The following is a 19,979-nucleotide window of genomic DNA, read 5'->3' as shown; positions in this document are numbered from 1 at the left end:
TGATACGGGGCCGGACTACAGGGGCATCTTACATGTGAAAGCTAAAAGTAGTAAAATGTAATCCACAACCTCCTTTGGTTTGATAAACCTATGAATGGGGATGATGACTAGGTTTGAATATATGGATTTTTATAGTAAATTCGGGTAAATAAGGTAAATGTTAACTAATTTATACATAAAAAGCAAAGATTGACTGGATATTTGCAAAATAAATGAGATTATAAAATTTGAAAATCTGTTAAAAATCTTTTATCGTAATTAGATGAAAATTCATACAGTTTTAGTCCTTACATTAAATGTGACAATTTTTAATATATGAACTATATAAATATATAAACGCACAAATAACAAAGATATTAGTAGTTATGTTTGAGCGCACATACAAATCTAACGATCATTCATTGCCTACGACGTCATTAGTTCGTACCATTTTGTATGGGGCGTTTTTCAGGGATCCGACCCTTTAAATCTCTGTAGCTCCGAAAGTAATGATCGCAGATACCCTGTTCCTTTTACAAAATTGCTTTACTATTAGCATTAATTTATATACAATTTAAAAAACTGTCATCATCCCTATTCCCGTATATTCATAGGTTCAAACATCTTTTTTAGGAAATATTTACATTTCATATTGGGCCCCCTAACTAATTTTGATACAGGGCCCATCCAAGGCACGCTACGCCACTGCTATTTATATATTGTTTATCTATATTTTATTTTATATTTAAGTGAATCAAATGCTAAGTATGATGAAGACGTCCGCGCCAGCTAGACTATTCCACAATCTCCATACTTGTAAAACTTCTATGTATCGGTAAGTAGATACAATATATTTCACTAATAATTAAAATGTTATTAATTTAGGTAATATACTTATCACTAGAACTTAAAATTCTATAAAATAATTAATATATGTAGATAGGTAATGAAATTATTTAAAAATAAACCCACAAAAATAGGTATCTACTATATCTACCTATATCTTAGACCATATAGATATATTTTAGAATTAATTGATTATGAAACACGGCTAAAACTCACGTGATATTAGGTCGGAGTATGCCCGACTAGTTTCGAACCTATACGGGGCCCTTAGTCATGAGCTGGTTCTTGCATCGCGGCACGATCCAAACGATCATATAGATATAGTTGCAGTAATTTTTTCTTCTTGCATAAGTAGAAGAATAAAAAAGATAGACAAAACCTAACTAATACCTATAGTTATGTGTTTTTTTTTCTTAATTGTGTTCGTGCCGTAGACTTCTTAATGGGACTTTAGCGGCGTATCCGGAGGGTTTGGGCGAGCGCAGAAGCAGAATAGATGGGTGGAAAGACTCTCTAAGGGCGTCTCCTCTGGGACTCGGACCTCGGCTTAGAGGGCCATTCTAGAAGAGTGTTTTGGCCTGAATGTATCACTCCGAGCGTCCCCGAGATCGTGAATTAAAAAGCCAACGTTCGGGTGACGTCAGATATCGGGGACCTCGTCTTTGCTGACGAAGAAGCTATGCATAGCTTGTGTTTGTGTTTGCCTGGGAAGCATTGTCGGTCGTCATGTTGTCGTCAGGATCGTAAAGGACGTTTTTGGGTGTCTTGATATAAAATGGGTGTTAGAATCGGGGGTGTAGTTGCAAGCCTTAACCTCTAGTTGATTGGGGTGAATGGCAGGCTAGGGTTGCCAGGTCGCTAATTCTAATAGCCGGACAGACCAGCCAGTCAAGCTGGCCATTTGGGTAGAAAGGCCGGACACCCTACGTTATTGAAGATTTTGTCTTTAGTATTATAAGTAGTAGTATTAATAAGTGCGATGAGCGACCAACAGTCGTCTCGTTGCCTGCACTCGGCCACGCTCGTTTGCGAAATGTAAAAAGTCTAACAAAAGCCGGACACCGTTTATTTTGGCCGGACACGCAATCAAAAAGTTTACCTATGTCCGGCTTTATCCGGACGCCTGGCAAAGCTAGTGGCGGCTCTAGTTAGATTTAGTCGATGCTGGCTGCACCCATCGATGCTTAGCCCGGTCAGATAGTAACTGGCGATCGGGTGGTAACGGTGAACAGTTTAACAAGTTAAGGTCCGTTTACATCCACAGACATTTAGCGTGCCAGACACGTGCCGTGGCAGACAAAAGTTTATTCTTCTATGCAGTTATATCTATCGTAACGCGGCTGCACAGACGTTGACAGACACGGACCGCGTCCGGCCAGTATACGCGGAAAGAATATTTTGTTTGTGTAGTTCATGATTGTAGAGTCCTTTTCATGAAACCTTAACTAAAATTGATAGCGCTTTACACAAATGACAGTAAGACCGTCATTACCAAATTATATTGAGCGCCATTATGACATTAGCGCCGCATCTGGATGACTTCTTTCATGAAAAGGACTTTAAGCTACTTGTCTACGGACCTACCGAACAATTTAATAACATTAAATGTGGTTTATTACAGGAGTTATAACCCGATTGCAAGCCTTACAAATAAAGTAAATTTGAATAGCAGAAGAACTAAGTCAACAATCGAACCAAAGGATTTATTCCAGGCCAATCCAACAATTTTGAAATCGTTCTGGGACCACGAAGGACCGTTTAAGGCACTCCATGGTCTTAACTACTTTCGGTAAAACAATTATAATTTAATTATTCATGCGATTGATTTTGGTAATTTGTATTCAATTTATAATGTTCTAGCTCCGCGGTTTAAACCGTGAGAATACGAGGATAAAATATATACCTATGATACTATAACTATAATCGATATATTATGATACTCGCAAATAATGTGGATTTCAAGTGGTAAAAGAATTTTCAAAATCAGTGCAGTAGATCCAGAAATTGGTTTTTTCTTCAAGAAACACACTTTTATTAAGCCTATTATTAAACCAGATCCATAAACATCATATTAATATCATCTCTCATATACTTTTATACGGGGGTATACCTGGGTTCCCAGGGCCGACGTCGTATGGCCCAGTGGGCATTCCCCTTTCACAGGCCGACCTAGAATTCGAACCCAGGACCTTGTGATCCGAAGCTACGTCTACCACCACTGGACCAAAGTGATAAACATCAAATAATATATCATCATTATCAACCCATATTCGGCTCACTGCTGAGCTCGAGTCTCCTCTCAGAATGAGAGGGGTTAGGCCAAAGGTCCACCACTTGCAGACTTAACACTCGCAGAGAATTTAGAAAATTCTCTGGTATGCAGGTTTCCTCACGATGTTTTTCTTTCACCGTGAGACACGTGATATTTAATTTTTTAAAATGCACACAACTGAAAAGTTGGAGCTGCTCCGGACTGGATTCGAACCCACACCCTCTGGAATCGGAGGCAGAGGTCATATCAACTGGGCTTACACGGCTCAAATAATATATATAAAAAAAAAGATTCCGACCATTTTATAACCTCCTCATTTTTTAAAGTCGTTAATAAAACAGTTTTTATGTAATTTTATGCCGTATTTTGATATTTATTGATCAATTACTTTTATAGATTGCCGTATATTAGGGACAGGCTTGTAGATACTCGTATAGCGCCGGGTGAGAAATACTCAACTTGTTTAAAAGGGATGAAAATCCTCGACGTCGGTTGTGGGGGAGGCTTGCTCTCAGAGGTAAGTGAAAAAAAGCATAATCTGAAATTGTAGATTGGTTTAAATCACTTAATCAGAATATTTTCATCTTACTTCCTCGAAAAGTTACTTTTGCTCGCCCATATCAGCAAGCAAAAATCGTTATTTAATGTCTAGACGGGAAACATTTTTACCGCCGAAGTTTAGAAATGAGCTTGGTCCTTTAGTATTTAATGTTAGTTATCGTGTACGACCTAACTTTCAGTTTTGGTTTTGGCCAAGGTTCGACGCAAAACGGGGTTTCGGCTAAGTTTTGGCTGAAATCCGACCGACAAACTCTATTCAAAATTTCTAAAGCCACAATCAAAACTCTATTCCTGAAATTTCGTCGAACAAATGATTTTAAACTTATTTCGTGGTTGTTCATTATGAATATTATTTAAACGGGTACATACCACGATAAAACGACGAGATTTTTAATGTCGATAATGCCGTTTAAATTATATTCGTCGAACAAGTTGGAATGAAATATCACTATAATTTTTTTTTAGATGAGATGGGGCTCTCTAATCTTTATATAACCAGGTATTTCTGTTGTTTTTCTCTGCCTACATCCCTAAGGGTAGGTACTGCGGATTCCAATGATATAGACTTACGCCACGTTAACGGTGCCGTAAGTCTATAGGTAAATAATGTAAAGTAGTCGGTACTTTACTTACCGAAAGGGGTGTGGATTTTCATCCTCCTCCGAACAAGTTAGCCCGCTTCCATCTTAGACTGCATCATCACTTACCATCAGGTGAGATTGTAAGGACTAACTTGTAAAGAATAAAAAAAAAAAACTTCTTTATTCCTTATTTCAGGGTCTGGCTAAGTATGGCGCTGATGTTACTGGAATAGACGCATGCAAAACTTTATTTGATATAGCCCAAGAGCACAGCTCTAAAAACATACGATTGGCTGATAACAAGCCTACTTATTTTTTGTCCACGATAGAGGTAAGGATATTCAGTGGAAACTCTTCTATTTACAGCATATTTTTTTTCTCATTTATTAATTTTTAACAATGTTAAAAGATATACAAAACACTATTAAAAAAATATAAACCCTCCCGCTGCGGGACATATGAGTGCCCAAGCAACCGGTTGTCAAGCTTCCAGAGTGAAGAACCTCCTCACAATACGCGCCGTCTCAAGAATCACTGCCTTCTGTATCCGACTCTTGATCCAACAGTTAAGTGAAAGCTTCTTAAGGTGTTGGTCGAAGCTTTTCGCTATAAGACCATTAACTGAAACAACTATCGGAACAATAATATTTGACTCAACATTCCACATGGCGGTAATCTCATGAGCAAGGTCCAAATATTTTGACACACAGCATCATTATCGTTAACAACCCATATTCGGCACACTATTGAGCACGAGTCTCTTCTAAGAATGAGAGAGGTTAGGCTAATAGTCGCGCTGCCTTAATGCGGATTGGCAGACTTCACACCTGCAGAGAATTAAATAAATCGAATTTTGATTAAATCATCATCATCATTATCAACCTATATATCACTCGAGCTCAGCAGTGAGCCGACACTGCTGAGCTCGAGTTTCCTCTCAGAATGTTTAGGCCAATAGTCCACTACGGTGGCCCAATGCGGATTGGCAGACTCCACAAACGCAGAGAATTATGAAAATTCTCTGGTATGCAGGTTTCCTCACGATGTTATTCCTTCACCGTTTGAGACACGTGATATTTAATTTCTTAAAATGCACACAACTGAAAAGTTGGAGGTCCATGCCCCGGACCTAATTCGAACCCACACCCTCAGAAATCAGGTCAGGTCATATCCATTGCGCTATCACGGCTTAAACTAAATTATAAAAGTACGCAATTTAGTTGTTCGATATTCAGCCATTTTACAATTATTGTAGTCTGCAAGAGCTCTAACTCAATTGAAAATTCAAATTTTCTATTCTAATAAATACAAACTTAACGCATACATTAATATGCATGGTGATTGAAAGTAATACATATTTTAGCTACGAATTACATAACTATTACCTACCAGGTGTCTACCGTAACTACGTAAGCGATTTTTGTAATAAGTTGAGTCGACTGTTATTGTTCAGTGAAAAGCTTCAACCACACCATATGAAGCTTCGCTTGAACAGTCAAGCGAAAACTTGGGTCATACAAAAGGCAGTACCTACTCGTGCCGATTAACTTGACGCCTGGCTCGAATGATATTTGTACTGTGACTGGGTGGATATGTTTGGTAGTCAAGTGTCAAGTTAATGCGCAGTGGTTATACCTATACCTTAAGACGATGCGTATTGTACGGTTCCTCACTCTGGAGCCCTGACCACAGAATACAATGTACAAGCCCTGCCTTTTTGTCATAAGTTTTTTATATTAGGTATGGATATTTTGTATTTTATAAGCATTGTTAACAAAAAGTGCTTAATATTACTATAAGTGACGCCGCGCGGTTTTTTCCCGCGTGGTTCACATTCCCGTAGAAAAATGGGGATAATATATAGCCTGTAGCCTTCCTCGATAAATGGGCTATCTAACACTGAAAGTTAGATAGCCCAGAAATTTTTCAAATCGGACCAGTAGTTCCTGAAATTAGCGCGTTCAAACAAACAAACTCTTCAGCTCTATATATTAGTATAGATTGGAATATAGTAAATTAATAAATCTTAAGGATTTAATGTCTTTATTTAACATTAACGTGCCTAAATCTATATAAACTTATAGCCTTTAAAGTTGTGCCCCTAATTAAGGCTGGTAAGCAATTGGGGGTCCTGTCACCGCAATTTCTTTATATATTTTATATTTTGCTCTTTTTTAATCAAAAATTTAAAAAGCAAATTATTTTCAGGAGCACTGTAATAAATACCCAGAAACTTACGATGCTGTCATAGCCTCTGAGGTCATAGAGCACGTCACAGAACAGGAACTGTTCGTAGAGTCGTGCGTACGCGCCACTAAACCGGGGGGAAAACTCATCTTTACGACGCCTAACAGGACGCGTTTTGTACAGTTCTATATGATATATGCATTTGAAAATATTTTACGATGTTTTCCAAAGGGAGTCCATCAGATTGATATGTGTTTGAGGCCAAATGAACTCCAACTTATGCTAGAAATGAGTAAGTATTATTTATCATTACGTTTTGAGGGGTGTCAACAATTTTTAGGGAATTTTTCATGTTTTCTGATACATAGTGCTATTCTGCTACGATATCCTACTAATATTATAAACGCGAAAGTTTGTATAGATGTTTGCTATGCTGATCGTCGAGACTATTGAACCGATTTAGCTGAAATTTGGAATGAAGATAAGTTATGTCCTGGATTAACACATAGGTTTTCCTAAAAGAAACCATGATTTACGCAAGGTTTACGAAAAATTTATTGTAATGAGAGTATGAACTCTTTCTCACAATAACTACTGACTCTGTTTGAAATTGTGGAAACCCTAATTTCACGCGGACGTAGTTGCGGGTATATGCTAGTATTATATAACTCGCAACTCGCTAGTTTCGAATTCACATCTATTTTTGTCATTCTATAGTATCGTGTTAGACAGAGACATCAAGGTGAATTCGAAACTCGCTAAAACATAGATATAGAATAGCACTACGTCATATAAAACTAGAACCATACAACAGTTCTCGAGTCTCAGGAGAGTTCCTAAACCCTCATTCGCAAGAGAGTTTTTTTAACGGACGTTAAAAAAGCGTTCAAATACAACAAATTCATTCCCAATATGTTCACACGACAACGTTCTTAAAACACTACGCTTTTTCGAGCAGTGTTGCATTTTCAATTTTGGGCGTTGGAAATAGAACTTCATTTAACTTTATACTTCTTAATGTACGTTAAAAAAACACTCGTGCGAATGAGGGCTTAGATAACAACTCTGTAAGGCCAGCCATCTCACCTGTGAGATTGACGATAATTACCTGCAGCTAGACTATTCAAATTTATATTCTTGATGCACAATGTCATCTTTATTAATGAATAATTATTTATGGATCTGGATGTCCATATTTAATTTTCTATACACTGGTCGCATTTGAGAACCACTGACCACCGGTTAAAAGGGCACTCAAATGCCCCGCAACTGCTGGATTTATCACAAATCAAAATATCTTAATATCTTCAATGTATGACTTGTTAAACAGTTTCGTTTTAAGTTTCATGTCATATTGATTTACATGCAACGTCAAAAATTAAAAAAGTATATATAAAAATTGTCAGCTATTAATCTTTCTCTTCTCTATTGTTTCAGATGACTGCCATGCGGAATTAACAAAAGGCTACTTCTATTACCCGTGGAGCGACAGCTGGGCGTGGACTGATACTAAAATATTTAGCTTTATCATTGAGGCTACTAAGTCACCTAAATGATAAATATGAATTCCTGTCATTTTAACACCAAGTGTTATAGTTAGCTAACTAGGAAATACATCTCATAATAGTGTTTCTAATTCTAATCCTTATTAGTGTTGAGCATTTTAAAGCTAGCTGCGTACATTCGTTTTCCGTATGCGTTTTCCTAATGCGTAATCTCGATTTGGAATTCTGTGAGACTACCGTTTACCAGTACCGGGTTCGGAAAACTAATAGAGAAAACGAGTGTATGCTGCCGGTCTAAAGCATTTTGAATGAATAAACAAATATTTTCTAAATAAATCTTATTTGCTTTATGTCTTAAGCCCTATATGAATTTTATTTATTAAAATTCGATTAAAATTTTTATTACAATTTTTTACAATAGGCACCTGCCTACTTATTTACCGCAGAATGTCTGAAATATTTTGTTTATACGAGTTATTTGATTATACGAGGTCATTTAATATCTGCTCTTCTGACGATATTAATTATTTATTGTCTACTTTCAGTAATATAATACCAACATGTAGCCAATCCTGGCCTCTAAGCGATTGACTAAAATACTTATATACCTAAATAGTTGCTGTTATATTAAATTTAAATTTATAATAAATCAAATAATTATAAGAAGTATTTACACACCATCTAATTGTTCACTCAGAGGCAGAGGTACCCAATACGCTGGCGCTATTACCCCTCTGGATGGCAAGACTTATCCTCTTGGCCAAATAAGCGCCAGCTAGTGGGTCACCTGACGCATGGATCAATTTGTCAGACATAGTATTGACAATTTATTTGGCATCTGTTGGCCATGGGCCTAAAGTCTCAAAGGCAAGCGCCGCAAATACGTATAGTCAACATATCCAATATTATAACCATTTATAATCATAAATGCGAAAGTTTCAATGGACGTTTGTTACTCAAATTACGTCAGACACAGGGAAATCAGGAATGAAGAGATCTGCAGACAAACCAAAGTCACCGACATAGTTCAGCGAGTCGCGAAGCTGAGGTGGCAATGAGCAGACCATATACTTCGAATAGCCGATGGACGTTGGGGTCCCAAGGTGCTGGAATGGCGGCCCCCCACCGGAAAGTGTAGTGTCGACCCCCCAATAGGTGGACCGAGGATATCAAGCGGGTTGCAGGGAGCCGCTGGATGCTGGCGGCTCGAGACCGTTATGCTTGGATCGCCCTGTTGGTCTATTGTCGTACCCACTCCTAATACAGTCTTACCAGACTAGTTGAAGGGGAATGGGATTATTGGTCATATTAACGAAAGATATGGCAAATATTCTTAAAAAAAACTACTATCGAGTTACGAAAACATCGTTAAAGAATAGCGCTACCCACTGAAGGTAATTCTGCCTACGTCATTTTAATTGGTACGAACAATTGAAACAGAAAACTTAATTGCGTGATTGTATTAGCCTAATCCAATTACATAATTTGTTTTCAACAAATCAATTTGAATGTACTAAGACCGAATAAAGTCGTAAGTTCACTGTAACCCACTACCGACGTGCCGGTGATACGAAGGTAAGAACGTTTAGCAAGACAAGTTAACGCACATTAAACAGACGAGCAATCTATTTTCGCTTTCACAGGTAGACTTTGAGCCGTGATAGCCCAGTAGATATGACCTCTGCCTCCGCTTCCGGAGGGTGTGGTTTCGAATCCGGTCAGGGGCATGCACCTCCAACTTTTCAGTTGTGTGCATTTTAAGAATTTAAATATCACGTGTCTCAAACGGTGAAGGAAAAGATCGTGAGGAAACCTGCACACCAGAGAATTTTCTTAGTTCTCTGCGTGTGTAAAGTCTGCCAATCCGCATTGGGCCAGCGCGGTGGCCTTACCCCTCTCATTCTGAGAGGAGACTCGAGCTCAGCAGTGAGCCGAATATGGGTTGATGACGACGAATATTATGAAAAGGTGAAGTTTGTGGTATTGTAGGAGTAATCTCTAAATCTGAACCGATTTCGAAAATTCTTTTACCACTAGAAAGCCACGTTATTTGTTAGTGTCTTAAGCTATATTTTATTCTCACGGGAACGGGAATATTACGGTTGAAACCGCGGGGCATCGGCTAGTCTAATAAACAGTATATAGTTTAGAAGAAAAATTAATCGTTTTTAAAATCTAGACTAATTAACAAAACCAAATATTTTTACTGGTTAAAACTAACACTAGCGAATGTCTAACTACTTGAAACAATGATTGTTGATTGATTGATGATTGACAAGACAGTCAGTCAGTGAATGTGAATAAAATTTAAAAACTTAATGATTAAAAAATGGGTGTCGATATATCATAAGATCCTTGAACTCTGTAAAGTCTAAGTCAAAATCCATTTATTTCAAGTAGGCTTAGTTTACGTCAGGTTATGTTATGGTATATGATAATGGTGACAAGAAAAGGCGAAAACTTAAAATTAAAGTTACGAATGTGCCATACGCGTCATAAAATATTAAGATACCTACTTATTACCAAATTTTCCCCTTGGTTTAACTTTCGTATCAATGTATTTAAAAAACTGATATTGGTATATACAATCAGCTGCATATGTTAGCCTGATATACATAACAAGTACCTACTTACTTAGAGCGCGCACAGACAGAAAGCGTTTAGACGTTCAGAGTTCGGCGTTCTGCCAGTTACTGCGCAAAGTTTGTAACTTCATATTCATAATTGTTGTAGATTCACGTTATTATAGTACTAGCGGACGCCTGCGACTTCGTCCGCGTTAAATTTAGTTTTTCACAAATCCCTCGGGAAACATGGATTTTTCCGGGATAAAAAGTAGCATATATGTCAATCCAGAGTAAAATATATTTCCGTTCCAAATTTCAGTCAAATCGCTTCAGTAAAAAAAACTCTCAACGCGTGCTTGATTCGCGCATATTGCGCGCGAATCGAGATACCTTGTTGCGTCCAGTTAACGCGCGAAGTCCATGTTTCGCACTGAATTCCTCCCCAAATTCTCGCGCGTTGATACGCACCTTGTGGACGCAACGCGCGAGAGAATCGCAGCGAATTCGCCCTTTCTGGACTGAGTCTTAGAGAACGCGGAAAGAAACGCAGAAAGTACACCGCGCGCCGCGCGTGAACGCTTTTTGTGTGTGAGAGCCCTACATATTTTGTGTAGTTCACCATCGGTTAGGTACTCGTAGATACAATAAATTAATTGCTTGCATTCATTCGCTTGTGAATAACGTCCGCAGGTGACTGTCAACATCTTTTGTGTTTTAAGTTATTATTGAAATAAGGTAAAATATTTTTTTGTAAATTACAATTTTTTATTTTTTTGCACTAATTTGAGAATAATTTCTAATCTTAATAATCATCAATAAACAATTGATAAATAAAATTACAGAGGATTAAAAAATATGTGGCTGCATATTTTGATTTTTTTTATATTAACTTTTTAATAGATTATATTTATTAAAAGATTTTTCGGGCCCATATTTAAACCCTGTCCAAATTAAAATAAGTATAAATAATGCAAAGCTTTTAAAAATTAAATTATTTTTATCTGAAACATTTGTAATGTACCTCATTAAGCTCATGTGCCATAATGTAATATAAAACATCAGTCTAAAATCCAACGGTACTTTTTTAAATCTTAGCAAAGAGTTTTTATGTTAGAAAAGTGTTCACCATTTATTGAATAAATTAACTTTATGAGATAAAATATAATAAATAAACATTTAATTGTTTTATTTTATTGATTTTGACAATAAATGACAACCATTCATCTGTAACAGAAACACAAAAATATTAATTTACTTTATAAGTAGGAATACTGGCTCTTTTTGGTGCATTTGCTTAAAAAAACGCACGCACTTCGCTATCTGTGCCAAAATGACAAGCGTATCTAAATGTCACATGGAAAACAGGCAAAGATGAAAATTCATTTTCAGAAAGTGTGTTTCCTTGCAAATGTGTTATAAAACGTCGTATGACATACGGGCGTTTTGATAATTGCTGCTGCTCCCTTACTATAGCTCTCGCCTTCGGCTCGAGCTTGCAATATCACCTCGGCTGTAATTGTCAACTTACCGCACGTATATCATAATGTACTATTAATTGCTCATTTGTCATTTTTACCTTAAAATGTAAATGAGCGTCATTTTACGATTGATGGCACGATTGACTGCATCTATTTTTTGGTAACCACAATCGAAAATTATTAACACTACTAAATTTAATATCTGTAATTCTTAGTTTTAATTTATATGTGCCTATTTATACACATATAAATAAAACAAATGAATCTGTCAATATTTATGTAAAACTCTGAAAAATTACAGACACACTACTTACCTATTTATTTACCTAAATACTTTTTTTTCTCAGTGATTCAAATGCTAAATATGCTAAAGACGTCGGCTAAACTATTCCACAATTTCCATACTGTACAAACTTCTATATATCGGTAAGTAGTCACAATACTTCCATTTTCATTACTTACGAGTACATACCATTTCCACTAGAATTGAAATATTAAATAATTTAATTTATTACCAATAGAACTTAAAAAGCTAAAAAATACATTATTTATAATTATTAATCTTAAATATACATTAGGTACATGTGATTAATCTATATTATTATTATAAAGCTGAAGAGTTTGTTTGTTTGTTTGATTATACGCGCTAATCTCAGGAACTACTGGTCCGATCTGAAAAATTCTTTCAGTTTTAGATAGCCCATTTATCGAGGAAGGCTATAGGCTTATTATAATCCCCGTATTCCTACGGGAACAGGTACCACGCGGTTGAAACCGCGCGGCATCAGCTAGTGTAGGTATAAACGCTTAAGGATAGGTTAAAATAAATAAATTTTTCTTGATTTTTTTGTTTTTCTTTATTTATAATTGTGTACTTATTACAGAAGTTGGAACCCGATAGCAAGCCTCACTAATAAAGTAAATTTGAATAGCAGAAGAAGCACTCATTCAACTATAGACCCGAAGGATATATTCCAGGCTGATCCAAACATTGCGAAAACGTTTTGGGACCCCGAAGGTGTATTTAAAGCTCTTCATGCTTTCAACTATTTTCGGTAAAAATATTGGTTTATTGTTAAGTATGTACTCGTAGTAATATGCGATTTATTTTGTCAATTTATTATTACTATACTATTTTATTTAATTACTCGCTGACGTCCGCATGAAATTCGATGTAAACTTTCAACTACCCCTACCCAACCCCTAACTTGCCACTACCCTTCTCCTACCCCTACCCTACCCCTACTCCTTCAATTTTTATTTTTTTTTTCTGTCATAAGAATCTTCTGACAATAACAAACACATAAAAAAATAGGAAATCGATCCAGGCGTTCACGCTTGATGGCGTAACGTAACGGTATTTTTTTTATATATAGATTAGATACTATACTAATTTTGTAATTAATTTATAAAAAAATTGCGACCTAAGATTCGAACCCAGTAACTTGTGATCCAGTGGATCAAATAATATTAATATTTTTTTTCTAGTAGATAATCAATAATCATGCATTTTTTAATATTAATTTTTATTGTTTTTGTAGGTTGCCCTATATCAGAGATAGGCTAGTAAAAACAGCGCCTGGTGACAAATACTCAACTTGTTTAAAAGGGAAGAAAATCCTCGACGTCGGTTGTGGGGGAGGCTTGCTATCAGAGGTAAGTGAAAAAGCGTGGACTGACATTGACGATTAGTTTAAAGATATTTATTACTCCAAAAGAAAATACTGAACTTAAGTATAAACGCAGCTACCAGGGGCGACGTACATACTCCTATAACTCCATTCTTTATAGCTTCTATCTACCATAATTTTAACATAAATGTATTAAATGATTTTAATTTTATGGCTAATAAGTAATAATATTGTGGCAATTAGTAGTTTCAAACGGATATGACGTTGCCAGATGGCGCAACTTGTTTCCGCAAAGAGTAGGAAGTTAGAGAGGGGTAGCGAGCGGGCGGGAACGACTGGCAATGTAAGGCGCTCGCCGTACGGTCGGCTTTAGTATTCTGGTGGCGTTCGAACCGTCAACGTCTTACCACTGACTCTGGAGGGTTGCCTGTGTCATGCCTATGACTCGGGAGTTGTGCAAGTTACGTTACACATCACTCTTGATTAGGAAGAACAGAGAAATGTGGGGAGTCTGAGGACGTCCTTCTGTCATGAGAAATGCCGTGCGGGAAATAGTAGTCTGAGACGGATATGACGTCACTCGATCTCGTGTTGTAAATATTTAATAATTATTACACAAGAAGTAGGTACATAAAATGAAGTAATATCTTTATAAAATTTATATGGCATTGTACATCGTTGATAAACAATATAATATGAATATGATATGGCCTAAGGTGGTGCCTAGAAATTACTTATTTATCTATTCGCTTTTGTCTTAATGATATCCATGACACCAACAATCATCAGATCATAACAACATTAAAACAATAAGCAGTCACCTTGCGCTATGCGCTATTAACTTAATTATAGTTGTAGAAAACATCAAGACTTGGAACAATTATTAACCTATTTATAAAATACATAGTCAACACTTGTATGTGAATAAATTAAAGATTTAAATGGATGAAAATTGCATAATCAAATCGCAAATGGATTTAATGCTAGTAGTAATTTTGGAGACTTTACACTGACTCGGTATCACTTATCAAGCCTAAAAGTAAATCTTGTCGCGAACCCCCTGCCGTAGATTGGGGGTTCGCGTACCCCACTTTGAGAAACCCTGGCCTAGAGGAAACACCTCGAGCAGGTCCCAGGACTGGAGACCTTGGGCTTAGGTTTAGAATGCAATTAACACAGAGCTCCCCTGCCAAACATGGTCTCCAGGCCCAAACTAAACAATTAAATTTTTAATTAATTTTCCTTAAAGAATTTAATTTATGACATGTATTTTTATATAATGGGGGTAAAAATGTAACTTAAATGAATAAATAAATAATATTAACATTCTGATAGTAATTTTTACAGAGTCAAAAATGAGCCTAAGCCCGCCACTCCGCATCGATGCAGGGTGTAAGCCCCTCTCCTACAAGAAAGGAGTCCTGTCCCAATAGTGAGCCATTAAAATAGGATGTTGATGACATTAGTACTTGATTACACTTCAGAACAGACGTCATTTGTTCTTGGTACTGAGTAAAATGATTGCAGCTGTACAAATTGAAATTAAAACATTTGTTTAATAAAATAAAAGCCTAAACACCAATGTATTATGTATTTATTTTTACACACACTACAATATATACTATAGATTTGCGTGACTTTCTATACATATAGAATACGTTCTATGCGATAGAAATATGTAATAAGCGATAGTGATAAACTTTAACACCCGTGCGTAAGTGTTATACACTCCTTTGCGGTAAGCAGCAGTGGCAAAGGATGGAATTTTCACGAAAGTAAGCCGTCTCAAAGAAAGGAAATTCATACCGCTTGACAAAAACTCCGGCTTCTGAAACATTTATATTCATTACAATAATGAAAATGTATGTATAGATTTTTAAAAAGTAACCCGCCGGAGAATCGGCCTGTATGGACTCTTCGCCGCTGGTATGTAGTTATAGATAAGTTTATTCTCTATACTTTAACCTACATGACGATATATTTTATTTTAAAATCAGTGCTATGGTTTTATCCTGGTAACCAGTTTTGTCACGCCGCGAGCGGGGTATTTTTCGTGTGATTCATCTTGAGCAGTTCTCGCTTTTGTCGGGCAGTTGTGTGCGTTGTCTGAGGATATATAGAATACTAAAATATATTATATGCGATGCGTCCGATACGTAGATATATCTTATTCGTCTATGCGTAGACATGATGCGGATCAGTGGACGCCTACTTTAAGGAGATAGCGTCAAAAAACGGATTTTAGGCTCATTGGAGCAGTCGTCGTCGTCGTGGTTATCAACCCATATTCGGCTCACTGCTGAACTCGAGTCTCCTCTCAGAATGAGAGGGGTTAGGTCAAAAGTCCACCACGCTGGCCCAATGCGGATTTACACGCAGAGAATTAAGAAATTTTCTGGTATGCAGGTTTCCTCACGATGTTTTCCTTCACCGTTTGAGACACGTGATATTTAATTTCTTAAAAGGCACACAACTGAAAAGTTGGAGGTGCATGCCCCTGACAGGATTCGAACCCACACCCTCCTGAATCGGAGGCAGAGGTCATATCTACTGGGCTATCACGAATATACCTATCATTGGAGCAGTGTGGTGGTTTAAGATCCATTTTCTCTCTCGTTTAAGAAAGAAGGCCTGGCCTTGTAGTTGTCTAGATAATAACTATAGGTACTAATTATACCGTTCTAAGATAGAACTGCCAGGCTAAATACCTATTTAGCTACTCCCTTGCTCCCTTAGACGCTAACTAAGTGATTTGGTTCTCTTTCCTTTTTCGCTAATTGTAAAATTGTAATAGCAGACGACCAGTTTCTTCATCGTAAGTAACAGTCAAAGTAACGTCATAAAGCAAAAGTGACGGTCTTAATCACGGAAAAATAAAGTCTTCTTTACTACTTACTACTTTTACTGTTATTTTAGCTTTACATGAAGAAACTGGCTGTAAGAAAATGTAAAATATAAGTTAGGTAGGTATACTTTTTATTCCTTTTCCAGGGTCTGGCTAAGTATGGCGCCGATGTTACCGGAGTAGACGCATCCAAACCTTTACTCGATCTGGCGCAAGATCATAGCTCAAAAAACATACGCTTGGCTGATAATAAACCTACTTATATTTTATCTACGATAGAGGTAAGGAGATACAGTGAAAAATAGACTAGCAGACGCTCGCGACGCGTGGAATTCATTTTTCACAAATCCCGCGGAAACCATGGATTTTTCCAGGATGAAAAGTAGCCTATGTGTTAATCCAGGGTATAATGTATCTTCGTTTTAAATTTCAGCCATATCGGTTATGTAATTGCGGCGTTAACGAGTAACAAACATCCAAACAAACATCCATATAAACATCTATACAAATATCCATCAAAACAGCCATACAAACTTTCGCATTTATAATATTAGTAGGATTAAAAAGAGTAGGTATCAAGTATTTTTTTTCTCTTCTTAAATTCATAATCAAAAATCTAAAAAGCTAATTTTTTTTTTCAGGAACACTGTACTAAATACCCAGACACGTACGATGCCATCATAGCCTCTGAGGTCATAGAGCATGTCACAGAAAAGGAACTGTTCGTGGAGTCGTGCGTACGCGCCACTAAACCGGGGGGAAAACTCATCTTTACGACGCCTAACAGGACGCGTTTTGCACAACTCTTCATAATTCGTACATTTGAAGATATTTTACGATGTTATCCAAAGGGCGCCCATCATTTTGAAATGTTTATGAGACCAAATGAGCTCCAACTTATGCTAGAAATGAGTAAGAACATATAGATACCACTTATCATTAACTACATTTTGAGCGGTTTCAACAATTTTGAGGCTTAAATTTAAAAAAAAAACTAAAGCTGTACAATAAAAGAGCATTTCTGTACAATACGGTAAGAGCGGTAGGAGGTGGTGACACCGAGAGGTGGTGGTTCAATCCTCACCCCGTTGGTTTATTGTCGTACCCACTCCTAGCACAGTCTTTCCCGACTAGTTGGAGGTGAATGGGATTATTTGTAATATTATAACATGGCAAATATTCTTTTTTTTTTAAATATAGCAAATATTCTTTAAAAAAAAATGCGTTCTCAAGTTCCTCAGGAGACACCCTTGGTAACCTTTCCACCATCTCATCTTCTATCTTAATTTCATGAGATGGCGGAAAAACTATCCAAGCCTTCGGGCCCCATCGTAAAGTTGTCTTGTATTTTATATTTTGTGTTATTTTTGCATCGTTGAAATAAAAAAAAACATACTTAATCATTGACACTACAATCAATACAAATCAATCTCATATTTAATTTTTTAATTTAAATTAAGATATAACAAATGACATCATCATCATCATCATCATCATGATCAACCCATATTCGGCTCACTGCTGAGCTCGAGTCTCCTCTCAGAATGAGAGGGGTTAGGCCAATAGTCCAACACGCTGGTCCAATGCGGATTGGCAGACTTCACACACGCAGAGAATTAAGAAAATTCTCTGGTATGCAGGTTTCCTCAAGATGTTTTCCTTCACCGTTTAAGACACGTGATATTTAATTTCTTAAAATGCACACAACTGAAAAGTTGGAGGTGCAGCCCCGGACCGGATTCGAACCCACACCCTCCAGAATTGGTGGCAGAGGTCATTTCAACTGGGCTATCACGGCTCTTCGCATAACGAATAACGAATGTACCTCAAGGTAATTATTTATTTTCTGTATTGTTTCAGATGACTGCTATGTAGAATTGATAAAAGGCTACTTTTATTACCCGTGGAGTAACAGCTGGGCATGGACTGATACTAAAATGTTTAGCTTTGCCATTGAGGCTATTAAGTCACCTAAATGATAAATATGAATCACGGTCATTTTAGCACAAAGTGTCAGAGTCACGGGGAAAATACAGCTCTAATCAATATTAATTTATTGTTATAAATTTTATAGCATTATAAATGATTGATTTATTATATTTTCTAAAAATAAAGATGATTTGTAAATAGGTTTCGTCCTGTTTATTGCATCACGTTCTATATAATTATACTAGCGGGCGCCCGCGACTTCGTCCACGTAAAAATCGATGTCTACTTTCAACCCCTATTTCACATTCTATTTTGCAAGTTTTATAACTTATACCTAATAAATAGTCCACTTATCATTTTACATTTACAAATGTACCTAGAAAAATTAAGGACTTTCCACCCCTACTTCACCCATTTCTGATTTTGTTTTCGCGACAAAAAGTATCCTATTATTCTTCTACGTATTATGGTCTCAAATCGTCTTAAGTATCATTTGAATTCATTCTGTAGTTTCAGCGTGATGCCCGGTCAAAAAAAAGGCAAACAGACAGACAAAAAATAGAAAATAGGCTTCAGTATCGATCTCCTACCTCTACCCTACTCCTACCCTACTCGTACTCTAACTGTATCCTACCCCTACCCTACCCGTACCCTACCCTTCCCGTAATCTTCCCTTTCCCTAACCCTAGGATAGGGGTAGGCCCTACCCCTACCCTACCTCTAACCTAGGCATACACTCCCCTACACTGCCCTACCCGACCCTACCCCTACCCTACCTTTACCCCAACCCTACCCTTACACAAACCCTACCCTACCTGTACCCTACCCTATACCTTCCCTACCTTACCCCTACCCTTAGCAAAATCGGTTCAGCCCTATGAGCGTGGTGCGATGACAAAGAAAAATAGAGACTTCTATGCTAAAATTGTAATCTTTGGATCTACTGGACCGATTTGGAAAATTGTTTTACCAATAGAAAGCTACGTTATTTGCGAGTGTCATAGGCTATGTGTGATTCCCATATTCACACAGGAACGGGAACTACGTAATTGAAAGCGCGGGGCGTCATGTAGCGGAATTTCTGCGTCTTTTAGAAATTTTGTATTATCTCCGAAACTAATTAACATACTATAAAGGGCAAATCTTATCTTCATAATATCCTTGTGATTATTAAATAATTTATTTTGATAAGGATTTAAGTTAAGTAGCATAAATAATGACGATATAAAATTTATAATTTTTAAGACACAAAAGGTACTATATCTGCTAATATATAGAAGATAGATATATGGTGTCGCGGACTTTTTTGTAGAACTTTTAAAGATACATAAAGCCTCTATACATTAATTTCAATTTTACACAATGGTTAAGGCAGCGCATGCGAATAAGTCTGCTTAAGAGGATTTTCGGTCCGACCTGTATGACAAAAACTGTGTTAACTCAGCGAATATATATCATACTGAGATAGCCTATAGCATCCTCCCCGATAATGTAGCATTCTACTGGTGAAAGAATTTTTGAAATCGGACCAGTAGTTCCGAAGATTACCCCATTTAAAAAATGTGACAAACTTACAAACTTACAAAGTTTACCTCTTT

The 19,979-nt window shown here is 36.9% G+C and overlaps 2 protein-coding genes across 2 annotated transcripts; both read left to right on the top strand.

The window, feature by feature from the left end:
• The first annotated feature begins 390 nt into the window (after window positions 1–390).
• Window positions 391–8,243, top strand: LOC112048999 (ubiquinone biosynthesis O-methyltransferase-like). Its single transcript, XM_024086720.2, has 6 exons — window positions 391–814; window positions 2,447–2,614; window positions 3,494–3,614; window positions 4,436–4,570; window positions 6,448–6,718; window positions 7,864–8,243. Exons 1-6 carry the CDS (start codon window positions 738–740, stop codon window positions 7,980–7,982), a joined length of 891 nt encoding a protein of 296 aa, XP_023942488.2. The 5' UTR covers window positions 391–737; the 3' UTR covers window positions 7,983–8,243.
• A 2,869-nt stretch (window positions 8,244–11,112) lies between these two features.
• LOC112053655 (ubiquinone biosynthesis O-methyltransferase, mitochondrial) lies at window positions 11,113–18,583 on the top strand. The gene is made up of 7 exons (XM_024093136.2): window positions 11,113–11,233; window positions 12,324–12,402; window positions 12,861–13,031; window positions 13,518–13,632; window positions 16,599–16,733; window positions 17,094–17,364; window positions 18,313–18,583. Exons 2-7 carry the CDS (start codon window positions 12,332–12,334, stop codon window positions 18,429–18,431), a joined length of 882 nt encoding a protein of 293 aa, XP_023948904.2. The 5' UTR covers window positions 11,113–11,233; window positions 12,324–12,331; the 3' UTR covers window positions 18,432–18,583.
• The last annotated feature ends 1,396 nt before the right edge of the window (window positions 18,584–19,979 follow it).

Source organism: Bicyclus anynana, chromosome 9, assembly GCF_947172395.1.
Source record: "Bicyclus anynana chromosome 9, ilBicAnyn1.1, whole genome shotgun sequence".
NCBI lineage: Eukaryota > Metazoa > Arthropoda > Insecta > Lepidoptera > Nymphalidae > Bicyclus > Bicyclus anynana.
Note: the sequence above shows the minus strand (reverse complement) of the source record. Positions and strands in the feature narration are given on the sequence as shown.